Source organism: Siphateles boraxobius, unplaced genomic scaffold (genome assembly GCF_051911475.1).
Source record: "Siphateles boraxobius isolate OS27281-9 unplaced genomic scaffold, OSU_SipBor_1 2, whole genome shotgun sequence".
NCBI lineage: Eukaryota > Metazoa > Chordata > Actinopteri > Cypriniformes > Leuciscidae > Siphateles > Siphateles boraxobius.
This window is the reverse complement of record NW_027508810.1, coordinates 4,760,001-4,774,606: the sequence shown is the minus strand read 5'-3', so window position 1 is coordinate 4,774,606 and position 14,606 is coordinate 4,760,001. Positions and strand designations below refer to the sequence as shown.

The window sequence follows — 14,606 nt, the reverse complement described above, 5'->3', positions numbered from 1 at the left end:
GCACGGCTTCAGCCCCTCCCGGGAGATTGGCGACTCCATCCCCAGTTGGTTCAGCTGATTTGGGACCAGTTCGGGGACGCACAGATAGATCTGTTTGCCTCTCACGACTCGACCCATTGCGCCCTGTACTATTCCCTGACCGAGGGCACGCTCGGCACGGATGCACTGGCGCACAGCTGGCCGCGGGGCCGCAAATATGCGTTTCCCCCAGTGAGCCTTCTTGCGCAGACCCTGCGCAAGGTCAGGGAGGACGAGGAGCAGGTCATTCTGGTCGCGCCATACTGGCCCGCCCGGACCTGGTTCTCCGAACTAGTACTCCTCGCGACAGCACCTCCCTGGCCGATTCCCCTGAGGAAGGACCTCCTTTCTCAGGGACGGGGCACCCTATGGCACCCTCGTCCCGATCTTTGGAACCTCCACGTGTGGCTCCTGGACGGGACGAAGCAGGTTTGAGTACCCTTCCACCTACGGTGGCGGCTACCATCACTTCCGCTAGAGCGTCGTCCACGAGACACGTCTACGCGTTGAAGTAGAACCTCTTCGTCAACTGGTGCTCTTCTCTTCAAGAAGACCCCCGGAGATGTTCGATTAGTGTCGTGCTTTCCTTCCTTCAAGATAGGCTGGAGCGAAGGCTGTCTCCCTCCACCCTGAAAGTCTATGTTGCCGCTATTGCCGCACACCATGACCCAGTCGAAGGTAAGTCTGTTGGAAGGCACGACCTGATCATCAGGTTCCTGAGAGGAGCGAGGAGACTGAATCCTCCTCGTCCTCCTCTCGTTCCCTCTTGGGACCTCTCAGTGGTTCTAACTGCCTTGCGGAGTGCTCCCTTTGAGCCTTTGCAATCAGTGGAGCTTAAGTTCCTGTCTATGAAGACAGCGCTCCTGGTTGCATTGGCCTCCATCAAGAGGGTGGGGGACTTGCATGCATTCTCCGTTGACGAAGCGTGCCTGGAATTTGGGCCGGCTTACTCTCACGTGATCCTGAGACCCCGGCCTGGATATGTGCCCAAGGTTCCTACCACTCCCTTCCGGGACCAGGTGGTGAACCTGCAAGCGCTGCCCCCGGAGGAGGCAGACCCAGCCTTGGCACTGCTCTGTCCAGTACGCGCCCTCCGCGCCTATGTAGACAGGACGCAGTGTTTCAGGACTTCAGACCAGCTCTTTGTCTGTTATGGTGGGAAGCTGAAGGGAAAGGCTCTCTCCAAGCAAAGGCTGTCTCACTGGATAGTGGACGCCATTGCCTTGGCATACCAGCAGCAAGGTCGACCGTGCCCCCTTGGTGTGACCGCCCACTCCACCCGGAGTGTGGCATCCTCTTGGGCTCTAGCGCATGGCGCCTCGCTAACAGACATCTGCAGAGCTGCAGGCTGGGCGACACCTAACACATTCGCCAGATTCTACAATCTCCGAGTGGAGCCAGTGTCCTCTCATGTACTCGCTTCAACCAGCTAGTACTGGACCCGCTCAGGTGTCTTCGCTTGCTCGCCATTCCACTCCACTGACTGGATACGTGCGATATTCTCCTCAGGTGTGCTTCCCCAAAAAGCCCTGAGTTCCTCCAGCACTCTTGACGTTGGCGCCAGTGTCTATTGCCTGTGCGTCGGCTAGGTGCCACCCGTGTGCATGGTCCCTCCTCTGAGCGACCCCCACATGTGTATTTCCACTGTAAGCCTCTCTGAGCGTGTGTCTTTCCCTTGGCAAGCCACCTTGCCACCCCTGGGGTTGAAATATTCCACCTGCGGCTGGACACCCCAGTGTTCTCCATATGTCTCCTTCGGGTCATATGTGTATTCTCTAAGTCCCCCCCCTCTGGGTTGGCAGTAATTGCATATTTCCCCTAAACTTTGGGATATGCCCCCAGTGTACCTTGGTATTCCTGTGCTAAATAGGAGTCCTTCGTCCGTGCCAGTCTCACGACAGGGATCTCAGATTTACGCAGGGCACTGGAAGACAGCTGAGAAGGTGGCGTAATTAGACTGGTAACCCCATTCGTCGTCATCCGACGTAACTCGGAGTGACAACGAAAGGGAACGTCTCGGTTACGTATGTAACCCTCGTTCCCTGAGTAGGGAACGGAGACGTTACGTCTGCCTGCCACTTTCCGCTGTACCGCGGGGATCGCCTGAGCTCAGTCTTGGCTCCTCAGCGAAGAAACATATCTGCCTGTTGCCGGCGTCCTCCTTTTATACCCACGAGGTAAGGCGGAGATACGCTATGCAAATTCCGCAGACCCATGGCATTTCTTTGCCATTGGCTCGTTTTGTAATACTCGAAGTCGATAGGTGTTCTAAGCGAAACCCCATTCGTCGTCATCCGACGTAACGTCTCTGTTCCCTACTCAGGGAACGAGGGTTACATACGTAACCGAGACGTTTTCTTTACCTAAGAAACTCCCTCTATATAAAGGATAATGTTTTATTTATTTGAGGAGCAGAGAAGTCTGTTTTAGTCTAGCATTTGTCATTGAGTCATAGTCAATACTGTCTTAAACTGTGTAGCGCTTCATCGTTTATTACATGAGATTTTGGACTCATTACAAAAAAACTGAGTGCCCACATAGCTACAGTAAACTTAATAACTAAATAACCTGTAAGTTAATGAAAACAATTTGATGCACTGCCTTAGCTGTGTGCGCTTTTGTAACGGGGCGAACAAGATGAGAGACGTGCGGATCCATATGCAAGGCTTTATCCCAAAAATAATAATACAGGCAAGGGCCATTAACAGCAAACAGGTATGGCAGAGGCATGACACAGAGTAATCCTAGGGCAAGCCTGGGTAGACGATCGGCGAACAATATCCAACAGGGGCAAGGCAAAGAGAGATAATCCAGGGAAACAGCAATAATCCAAACGGGGTACAAACAGAGTCCAAAGGGCTAGGCTAAAGGTGAATCCAGGAAACAGGCAAGAATCATGACAAGGCAAGACTAAGGTCAATGTTAGGGCTCGGAAGAGAAGCTAGCACTAGGGTAGTGCTAAACGCAAAACAATACTCGGCATCAGGGAGAGAAAGTCCAAGGCTTATAAAGAGTGTGAGATAGTGTGTGATAGTTCTTAGGTTAGAGCGTGATTAGTGGAATCAGCTGTGTGAGTCGTCAGTGCAATGAATGATGGGGATTGTAGTGAAGTGCAAGAGTCCATGCTGTGATTTGGTGACCTCTGGTGGTGACTGACCGGAAGTGTGGACCAGATTCGTGACATAGCGCGCCCCCCCCCCCCCCCCCCCCCCCCCCCCCCCAGGGCCAGGGCAGTGAAGACCCATCGGCCGGCCAGGGCAGTGAAGACCCATCGGGCGGCCAGGGCAGTGAAGACCCATCGGGCGGCCAGGGCAGTGAAGACCCATCGGGCGGCCAGGGCAGTGAAGACCCATCGGGCGGCCAGGGCGGTGAAGACCCATCGGGAGGCCAGGGCGGTGAAGACAGTCCATCGGGCGGCCAGGGCGCAGGAACAGACACCGGCTCAGGAACAGCCACCGGCTCAGGAACAGACACAAACACAGAAACAAACATGGTCTCATGAGCAGATACCAGGTCAGCTGAGCGCTCAGGTTCAGGCGTGACTTGAACAGTCTCTGGATCGGCAGGCGTGACTTGAACAGTCTCTGGATCGGCAGACGTGACTTGAACAGTCTCTGGATCGGCAGACGTGACTTGAACAGTCTCTGGATCGGCAGACGTGACTTGAACAGTCTCTGGATCGGCAGACGTGACTTGAACAGTCTCTGGATCGGCAGACGTGACTTGAACAGTCTCTGGATCCTTAACAGGGCAGGACAAGGATTCATAAACGGACACCTCCAAAAGTTCTGCAGCAGACGCCACCACCTATGGAGGTTCTACAGTGTTAGCATCAAGAATCAAGCAAGGTTCACTAACAGGACTGGTACAGTGCTCATCTACGGTTCCTTTGACTGTGAAATGACAGGCTGAGAGGCCATTGCTAGGCGCTACCACCATACAAGAGGCTGCAGCGAGCACCGCCGCTTCACGAGGTCCTGCAGCATATGCCGCCACCTTTGGAGAAAATGCAGTGGGTGCCATCGCCTGGGGTAGTTCCGAAGTGGTGTATGCAGCCCAAACGCAACATAGGGCAATCCCCATCATGGGAAGCGCTTCTGACGGGGTAATTAGTGCAGGAACAGGAAGATTAAAGTGAGTAGGTTTGGGGATACCAGCTGCACGTGCAGACACCAGTGGTGCATCCCTCACACTGGAAAATCGAAGCACTGACCTTGAATACCTGGGTGTGGCAGAGAGGACGTGATAAGATTCTGGCAGGTCAGCGGTGACATGACGGGGCTCTGGATGATCTGTTGAGACGTGACGGGGCTTTAGAAGATCTGCTGAGATGTGACAGGGCTCAGGACGAACCTCTGAGACGTGACGGGGCGCTGGAAGATCTGCTGAGACGTAACGAGGCTCTGGAAGCTCTGCTGAGACGTGGCGAGGCTCAGGGAGTTCTGCTGAGACGTGGTGAGGCTCTGGAAGCTCTGCTGAGACGTGGCGAGGCTCAGGGAGTTCTGCTGAGACATGGTGATCAACCGTGACTTGGCTGGACTCCTGACGATCAACTGTGACTTGGCTTGACTCATGATTAGCAGCTATGACGGAACGGGATGTTGTTGTGTCCGCCATCTTGTGAGCGTGCTCTGGTACGGCTGCCATTAGTTGAGTGAGTGCGGAGTCGTGCTCCTCTGCGACACCCACAGTGAACGCTGAACCAACAGTGAACAAGGCATAGTCCATAAACTGACTGAGAGATGAACGGGGACCCTCACGGATTAAACGTGATTTGAGCAGTTGATTAATGCCTTTACAAAAGAAATCTATGAGTACACAGTCCAGCATATCAGAAAAATAGGCAAGATCTAAATACTCTTGTATGAAATCCTCGAGCGATCGCGAGCCCTGCACGAGCTTTAATAACATACGTGCGTTGTCCATACCTGGCCGATATACACAGGGAAAGCCGCTGGATCCTTGTGTGGCCGAGTATTCTGTAACGGGGCGAACAAGATGAGAGACGTGCAGATCCATATGCAAGGCTTTATTCCAAAAATAATAATACAGGCAAGGGCCATTAACAGCAAACAGATATGGCAGAGGCATGACACAGAGTAATCCTAGGGCAAGCGTGGGTGGACGATCGGCGAACAATATCCAACAGGGGCAAGGCAAAGAGAGATAATCCAGGGAAACAGCCATAATCCAAACGGGGTACAAACAGAGTCCAAAGGGCTAGGCTAAAGGTGAATCCAGGAAACAGGCAAGAATCATGACAAGGCAAGACTAAGGTCAATGGTAGGGCTCGGTAGAGAAGCTAGCACTAGGGGAGTGCTAAACGCAAAACAATACTCGGCATCAGGGAGAGAAAGTCCAAGGCTTATAAAGAGTGTGAGATAGTGTGTGATATTTCTCAGGTGAGAGCGTGATTAGTGGAATCAGCTGTGTGAGTCGTCAGTGCAATGAATCATGGGGATTGTAGTGAAGTGCAAGAGTCCATGCTGTGATTTGGTGACCTCTGGTGGTGACTAACCGGAAGTGTGGACCAGATTCGTGACAGCTTTAATGGCAGAAAAAACAAATGTGTATGTCCTACATTTACTGGTCAAAAACTCAATTTGAACTTGATTTTGGTGGAATGTTAATAATGTAATGACACATTCAAGTGTGTCACCATACAAAGCCAGAATATCAACTTTGACAACACAGGGTTTATTTCGAAAAAAATACTGCGTGTTTTCCCCATTTCCTGAAAAGTAGCGATTTTGGACATACAGTATGAGGTTCCCACCTAACAGTGATGATATATGTTTAATGTAAGCTTGGAAGAGGCCCAACATTTTATTTTGCCTATACAATATAAGGTATATCCAGCCCTGAGTGTAGTTTTAATAACCACAGAAACAAGTGTAGTTGAGCACTTGCAGATGGCCCATTTCTCCATTAGTGAGTGTAGCAGTAATACTGGACAACAGTATGCTGGCTTTCTCAGTTAACAATCAATACAGTCCCAATCAATACAGTTTAAGCCATTACACTGGCAGTTAATAAACACTACAGAACACAATAATGCAATCAGTGCTAATAAACACAATCAGTTGGTGCGCACAATGATAAATCTTAACTAGCTTTAATCTGTAGATGCACAAGCAGGTAGCCTGCACAGTTTTGTCTGTAGTGAGAGACATACATGCATATTGTCATACATATTCCTTAATGTGTAGGCTTTCTTTGAGAAACATACATTAATAAAAAAACATACTATACAAAAACAGGACTCTTTTAAAGGCACAATATGTAAGATCTTTGGATTAAAATACCCCCAAACCACTAAAACAATGTTATAAATTTTGTTGAGTTGTTTCAAACAATCCAGAGAAATCATCTATTTTAACCAGTGTAATGGCCTGTGTCAATGAGTCGTCTGTCAATGATGTCATATCTGCCTGAGACACTTTAAAATATTATGTTTTATTAGACAGGTGAGCTAATGTTTGGATACCTTTATTGACAGAAAGTAATCATATAGCTGAACATGGTTAGCCTTATTGTTTGAATCTCTTGTTTTCTTGATTTATGTTTGTTCCATGCCTCAGAGAGAATGCTATTTTGTCAAGTGTCTAACATAGCATAATCAGAAAAAAGCTTAATTTGTAGGAACAGTAATACAGCATTTTCTCCACCATACGATATATATTTAAAATGAATTGCATACCATTTAACAACACAAGTCATCCAGCTTTGATTAATAGGCTATATTATTATTATATTCTAATATTGATCTAGCAGCCACTGAGCGAAAGCACAGTAATGTTATGACAGCTTTCAACATACTCAAAAGTATGTTACTATGATTGTTTTAACCAAGTAAAAACATAAAATAGTAATTCAGCCCTTGCAGCATATAAGCATAATAAAAGCAACCTAAAAAAAAGTCCAAGGCTCTCGGCCCTGCCCTTCTTCATACCACAGTACTGACCCTTTAAAGTCTGCACCAAGAAAAAAAAGGAATGGAATTTATTTATTTTTTGCATTTCTTATCTCCTTATGTCGCAAGTAACCACACTCAATGTATTTCTTTTCAAAACATCCCATAATTTTTAAAATATCGGTCTCTACCAAATGGATGAGATGTCACTTAATGGTAAAAAATGGTACCGGAATTCATACACATACTTTGCCATACTTTTTCAATGCCCATCATAATTTATGATCAAAACCTTTTCTAATCTTGACAAAACACATTGTCAGAAAGGTCTGAGTCTCAAGGTTCCATATTTTGTGACAGAAGTGATATTTGGACAGAATTGTTTTAATTTGTTACAGCAGAATGCATACAATTAAATTCAATGGAATTTATGTTATTATTGGTATTACACCTAAACAAAATCTCATGGGAACAATTTTTGTGATATCAACTTCAAATTTGGAACACAACTTGGTTAGATATATGGCTTTGATTTTATAGTAATTTTAGTAGTAAAAAATATTTTGTAAAATATATATTTTATATAAAAGAAAAAATATTAAGTACAGTATATTTGATTTAATATAAATTTAAAACTAACATAACTTTTTCATACTTTTATTTTTTGAAGTGCTTTTACTTCAGCAATAATCTGTAGAGTGTTTTCTTTAAAACAAGACCAAACTTAGGTCTTTATTCCAAAGCATTCTTGAATTACAACCAAGTTTTAATAGTGCATGGTAATGTCCATTCTTAAAAAGGGGGGTGACAGTAACCGTTATGTGCCAAATCAACCGTTTGGTTGAGCATGTTTTTAAAAATTATTAAAAACATACTTAAGTTTTTTCATGGCACCAAGTAACATAATTTTGTAAAGTTAGGGATCTTACAGTGTAATGTGTAAAAAAATATGCTTAACTTGCAGAATTTCACCAAAAACAGTTCACATGGCTGGGGTGATTTATTTGTTTCTGACTTCCATGTTATAAGAAGTGTTGTGACAAGTGCTGTTGATTGACAGTGTGACATCTAGTGGATTTTTTTGGCATAACATACCTCAACCAGATGGTAGAGATGGCACAATCAGTTTGAGTTAAGTTAGGTAATCCTCTCAATAAAATATAGTGACTCAAAATGTGCTCAACCATTTGGTTGAGCAGACAGTTAAAGGGTTAAACTTTATTACATTAGCTTACCCATGAACATTTCTGCCTGAGTCCCGTCAGATGTTTCCATCGGCTGTGGAGGTGAAGACAACATCAAGCTATGCCTTTGTTGTCGTTTTGAACAAGCAACCGTAACAGCGAAACTTACATACTGTGCCTTCAACGCTTTAAATTTATAGTGTGACATAAAATATAAAAGTCTTTATTAACAGCTCCATCTAGCACCAACATAAATCTTTTGATATTTTTATAAATTTATAAACAGTGTACAAATTTTGTTTCTCTGTTAATTGTTCAGAATGAAGTATGGGGTGAAACCGATGTGCTTGTCAATGTAAAACAATTCAACCCATCTAAACTTTAAAGCTTAATTATATCTTACATTTTCAACTGCATCAGTTTAAGTCATACCATATTCATACCACATTGTTACATTTATAATTGCTAGTTAAGTAATAAAATGGCCCTCTTTGCACTATTTAGTAACGGCTCTTTTTCTGTATTAGATTGTGACAGTCACAATCAAGGATGTGGTGAACTGTGCTGGCCAGACTTTTCAGGGAATGATGATCGGAGATGTTATTAAAAATAAACTTTTGTCTTTGGTTTCTAATATTCTAAGACTTTCCAGGCTATGCAGAGTGGCAACTTTCACAAATTTGACCATGACTGGACCGGTGAAGCCTCATTACCGCTCAAATAGTAGCCTAATGCCCTTATTAGCAGCATAAAGGGAGGATTTCAAATGGCTGTTCTGCAGTCGCTGCTGGATTGTGTTAGTTGCACACAGGAAGAATCTTTGCCTCTCCTTGCAATGCAATCAGGTTTAGGTCAGCAGTTTTCAGGTACGAAAGACCCTATTTCCATTGTCCACTCTCAATGTCATCTGGGACAGGAGAAGATGGGACACCCTGGCCTCTCTGCAGCCTCAGGCCTCAAATAACTCCATTGATCCATGTCACAGAAGATGCAATCTCTCAACATTATTGCTGAGTCAGCAGCACACATGCATTTCAGTATTACTAGTAATAGTAGTAACATCTACACCTGCACTGGCCCAGAAATAATTCCATTTGTGTTGATTTCTGGATTGTTTCAGAGCGTTTTATATTCATGTTATTGAGATAATGTAATGTGAAATTTTGTTCTGTATGTTTGAACAGCCCTTGCTCATAGTGGCAACATCCTTGTTCGAGGGAATTCCTGTGGGAAAAAAAACATCATTGAGGGAAGATTGTTTTACATGTTTGAATGATATGCATATATAAATGTTTAATGAGACGTATGTGTGGGAGTTGCAGTTTGTTTCATCTCAGCACAGCGTTCTCTTATTGAATACTGCTTTGGTTTATATTTGCATGCAGATGTATTTTCATTTTTCAGATCCTCTGTATTTTTCATCATTAATTGATTCCCTTTGAACATTATGACATGAGTTATCAGATTATTTAATAACAGAATAGCGCAACACAACTCTCAATTAATTCAGCTGGGTGTCATTATGGGATAAAGGAAAAAGACTAGAATGGAGCAGTGGGGTTGTTAATAATTATCAAACTCTTACTATCTAATTTACAAGTAATTGCTACTGTGGCCAAGCCCTGTGCTTCTGATATCGACACAGAAAAAAAGAAAATCAGTGCAGTCGGCAGATTCAAAAAATGTGTGTAAAAAGCTAGAGATTTCAAGAATCTGAGCTTTATGTTCACATTCATGTCATTTAATGTTTCCAAATGTACAGAAGCCCAGAGGACATGCATTGTTATTTTACACCATGTTTAAACAAACAATAGTGAAGAATGTCTAATAAGAAATGGTCATGATTCACAAATAAAAGAACGTAAAAAAAAAAAAGAAACCTCCTCAAAGAGGGGGTCTACTAAAAATGAATGTGTAAAATTGTGTGTAATGTGTAAAGAACTGTAATGTGTAAAGAACCTTTTGAATAAATATTATTATTTCAATATGTTCCTTGAGGTATAATGTTATAAGGGTCTGATGCAAATGTCTACTACAGTGTACTACAGTGTGTCTACTACAGTCACAATATGGAGGAAGTAAAAAAAGTTCTAAAATTGTCAGTATTTTAATACTACAGTGACCTCTTATATGTTAAAAGATTCTTCATGGCATGACCAATTTAATGGTTTGTCTTCACAGAAACTCAACGTACTGTATGAAGGTGTCCATGTCACTGACGGTTGAGGAGAGTGAAGAGGGACTCTGCTTTAGCAGTCGAATACGTTACCAGGAGAGGGCCGAGATCACCAAGAGCAAAATGATTACCTGCCCTGACATTGATGACTATCTCGCCCCCTACAAGCAGCCTATCATGACCTGGAACAAGGTACAGAGTTAGAGCTCAGAACGGCATGAGATGACCATGATTTTTAAAAGTAGGAAAATAAATGTTTTGTCTCTGTCTCTACCCCTAAAATAGAGCTGCACGATTAATAAATCGTTTCTCCACCAGGTGTAAATACAAAAATAAAATAAAAATGTATGTGTCATTGAATCGTTTATTCAAGTGATTCGTTCAAAAATTCATACAATAATGCAACAAATTAAGTATTTATGAGTGAGTCATTGAATCATTAATTCAAACCGTTTTTTTTAAATATAATTCATTCAGATCAGTTAAACATTTTAAATTGACTACAGCAATTAAATTCTGTCAGAATCTCTAGTAAATTACATGCTATGTTGTTTAGTTGTCTGTTCAGAATCATGGGAGAATGGTGATCTCTGTTTGAAACAAAAAAATCTTGAAAATCTCAATTTATCCAGAATCGTGGCACTCTTCCCTGAAATCAAAGGGAAATGATAGAATGATAACAATGCTGTTGAAGCCCCAAACCTTAAAACCAGTGCTTCTCAAACCTGTCATGGGACACACCCACGACTGCACATTTTGTATGTCTCTCTCATCTAACAAATGGTTCAACTCATCAGCTCATTAATACGGAGTACAAGATTTTCATTTTAAAAATATCGATCACCTGTACACATTCAGTAATCATTACCAGCTGACACGCATCTCCTCATCACCCGAGCACCAGTGAAAAGGACTCCTCTCACACACACACACACACACACACACACACACACACACACACACACACACACACACACACACACACACACACACACACACACACACACACACACACACACACACACACACACACACACACACACACACACACATCCACACACACACACACACACACACACACACACACACACACACACACACACACACACACACACACACACACACACACACACAGTCTGATCTTTTTCTTAGACGCTCAGACTAATTCCTCCTGGAATCTCTCCTAACCGAAGTACACCTACTGTTTGGATTCTCTCCTCGTCCTCCAACTCTACTGGTCCAAGTTTCTCTCCAGTCTTCGTGTGATTGTTCCTATCAAGAAAGATAAGAGAAGTTAAGCTTATCTCATCAGTGACTGCAAATGTGTGTGTGTGTGTGTGTACTCACCGTTCTCCATTCCTCTCATCATCTCTATGCTACCAGCCTTCATTCCCTGCCTGTTTAGTGAACTTTGTTAATAAAGCATTTGGATTTATTTCTTTAATCCACTTACCAGTCTGTTGAGTGTGTGTTACACTGACAATGTGCATATGTACTCTGATTTACTTCACTGTAGAAAAATGAAAAATGACATAAAACACAACCCTATCTCTTTTTGATAAATTTCAGTTTTAATGATCAATAATAACCATTATAAAAGTATAAGTAAAAGAAGCTATAAAATAAGAAATAAAGCAAAAAAATCAGCCAAACGTACAAAGTCAGACTCTAGTAGGCTACAATGGTAAAGTTAAATAGCCTAAATCTATAAAGTTATGAAACTTCCGTTTGCCCTCAGCCAAAACAATTTGCCAGGGAACAAATTATAGACTCATGAGATCGCCTGTTAGATATACACAAGACAAATTATATCGTGTTTAACCACTACAAAGACATAGTGGCAAACGTCAGAAGGACTAGCTGAGGTAAGGCTGTTCTAGACGGGGTTAATTAATGTTTAGTGATCGAAAACATTAGATAGAAATTTCAAGTAGGCCCTATCTTTATAGATAAACCCCAGATTTGAGCTTTAAACAACTACTTTCTTGCCAGGAAAACTCTTACAGTTTTTCTCGATTGCTTAAACACTATAACCAGGCTTTTGAACTAAAATTTCAAAACCATAATGCCATTTATCAAAAAGCACATCCATTTCACTGAACTATGAACACTATTCCCCTGTTTTGACACATTAGTCAGATTTGTTGAACTGTCAAAGCAAAACTCTACACACAAATCCCTTCATTTCTCATTGCCTACACCACATGGTCATTTAGAAACCACTAGAATTCAAAATTGTTCACTCAAGTCAGCACAGCTACAGCTCAGTTAGCACACAATTACCCAGATGAAAAAACTAAGAGTCAAAATTGAAAACACATCAGTCAGATCCTTCAATAGACAGATAAAAGGTTATACAATCTTTTATAAAAGATAAAAATCAGTTTACTGAGTTATGGAACAATGGATCCACAGAGAAATTAAGCAATAGGTCGAGGAGGGAGAGGAAGAGGAGGAGGAGGAGGAAAAGGAGGAGGTGGAAGAGGAAGAGGAGGAGGAAGAAGAGGAGGAGGAAGAGGAATTGGAGGAGGAATAGGAGGAAGAGGAGGAGGAGGAGAAGAAGGAGGAGGAAGGGCAAGGGCAAGAAGACAAGCAGTCTCGGATGAAATTCAAGCCACTTTAGTTGGCCATGTCCTTGTCCATGGTATGACTATGAGGGAGGCTGGGCAACGAGTACAGCCAAATTTGAGTCGCTTCACCGTCGCCTCCATCATCAGAACCTTCAGGGAGGTGTGGTGGCAAACATATTTCTATCACTGAATAAGAGACAAACATTTTCAATTGTCTTTGATGAGGTTTATGTTCTTGCAAGAAAAGGCCAGCAACATGCACAAGCAACATGACTTACCAGTTTTGGAAATGTTGTTTTGAATTTATAGCACCAGTGTGTAAGACTATGTTGAAGTGTGTGTATTTTTGAGGGCTTGTGTGTCCTGTCTGAGGGCAAAGTTTGTTTTTTCAGCAAGAGTGAATGGTTTTGAGTGTAGAGCTTCATTTTGACCTGAAAATAGGATGTTTGGGGAATTGGGTGAGACGTTATGGATTTGTGTTTACTGTTTTGAGAATATAAGGCATAGTTTCAAGAAATGTGTTTAAGCAATCGAGAAAAACTGTAAAGGGTTAGTTCACCCAAAAAATGAAAATGATGTCTTTAATGACTCACCCTCATGTCTCTCCAAGCCCGTAAGACCTCCGTTCATCTTCAGAACACAGTTTAAGATATTTTAGATTTAGTCTGAGAGCTTTCTGTCCCTCCATTGAAAATGTATGGACGGTATACTGTCCTTGTCCAGAAAGGAAATAAAGACATCATCAAAGTAGTCCATGTGACATCAGTGGGTTAGTTAGAATGTTTTGAAGCATCGGAAATACATTTTGGTCCAAAAACAACAAAAACTACGAATTTATTCAGCATTGTATTGTCTTCCGGTACTGTTGGGGATCCGCGTTCAGTGACGCTGCTGACGTAAGACGCTGCTGACGTGTGTCTGGTGCGCCCGAGCTTCGTTTACAGTCTGGGGGAGACGCACGCTAGAAACAAAACAATCTTCACAAACATGTTTAAGGATTTCCACACTGAGGAAGACTTGCATTTTTTTGCCCAGCCATATTTATTTGAACCCGAATACACGGACGCACCAGATACACGTCAGCAGCGTTTTACGCCATCAGCGTCACTGCGGACTCGTGAACGTGGATCCCCAACAGAACCGGAAGACAATACAATGCTGAATAAAGTCGTAGTTTTGGTTATTTTTGGACCAAAATGTATTTCCAATGCTTCAAAACATTCTAACTAACCCACTGATGTCACATGGACTACTTTGATGATGTCTTTATTTCCTTTCTGGACAAGGACAGTATACCGTTCATACATTTTCAATGGAGGGACAGAAAGCTCTCGGACTAAATCTAAAATATCTTAAACTGTGTTCTGAAGATGAACGGAGGTCTTACGGGCTTGGAGCGACATGAGGGTGAGTCATTAATGACATCATTTTCATTTTTGGGTGAACTAACCCTTTAAAACGACATTTCGTGACACAATAACAGTAGTGTTTTTAAATTCCACGTGTTTTCTCCTTTGCTATTGATGCTTGCTGGTTAGTGCGAGATGCATTCTGGGATACCTGGCTGTCTAAAGCCTGCACAAGTCACCTCTTGATACATCCTCAATAAAAGGGGCGGATCAAGAACACATACGGGGATTTGAACTGTACTTGGCTAAATTTGAACTTTGAATTGAAACAGTACTTGGACAGTCCCAAGTCCACAAGAACGCAACTACAGACAAGAACGCATATTTAAAAATGGG

General features: G+C 43.0%; 1 protein-coding gene across 2 annotated transcripts in view; it reads left to right on the top strand.

The window, feature by feature from the left end:
- Window positions 1-14,606, top strand: part of il1rapl2 (interleukin 1 receptor accessory protein-like 2) — a 657,808-nt gene that overhangs the window by 502,512 nt on the left and 140,690 nt on the right. For both annotated transcript variants that reach the window (XM_077235721.1, XM_077235722.1), the window contains one exon: window positions 10,297-10,483. In XM_077235721.1, the coding sequence (XP_077091836.1) occupies window positions 10,297-10,483 (187 nt within the window). The remainder of the gene's footprint in view (window positions 1-10,296; window positions 10,484-14,606) is intronic.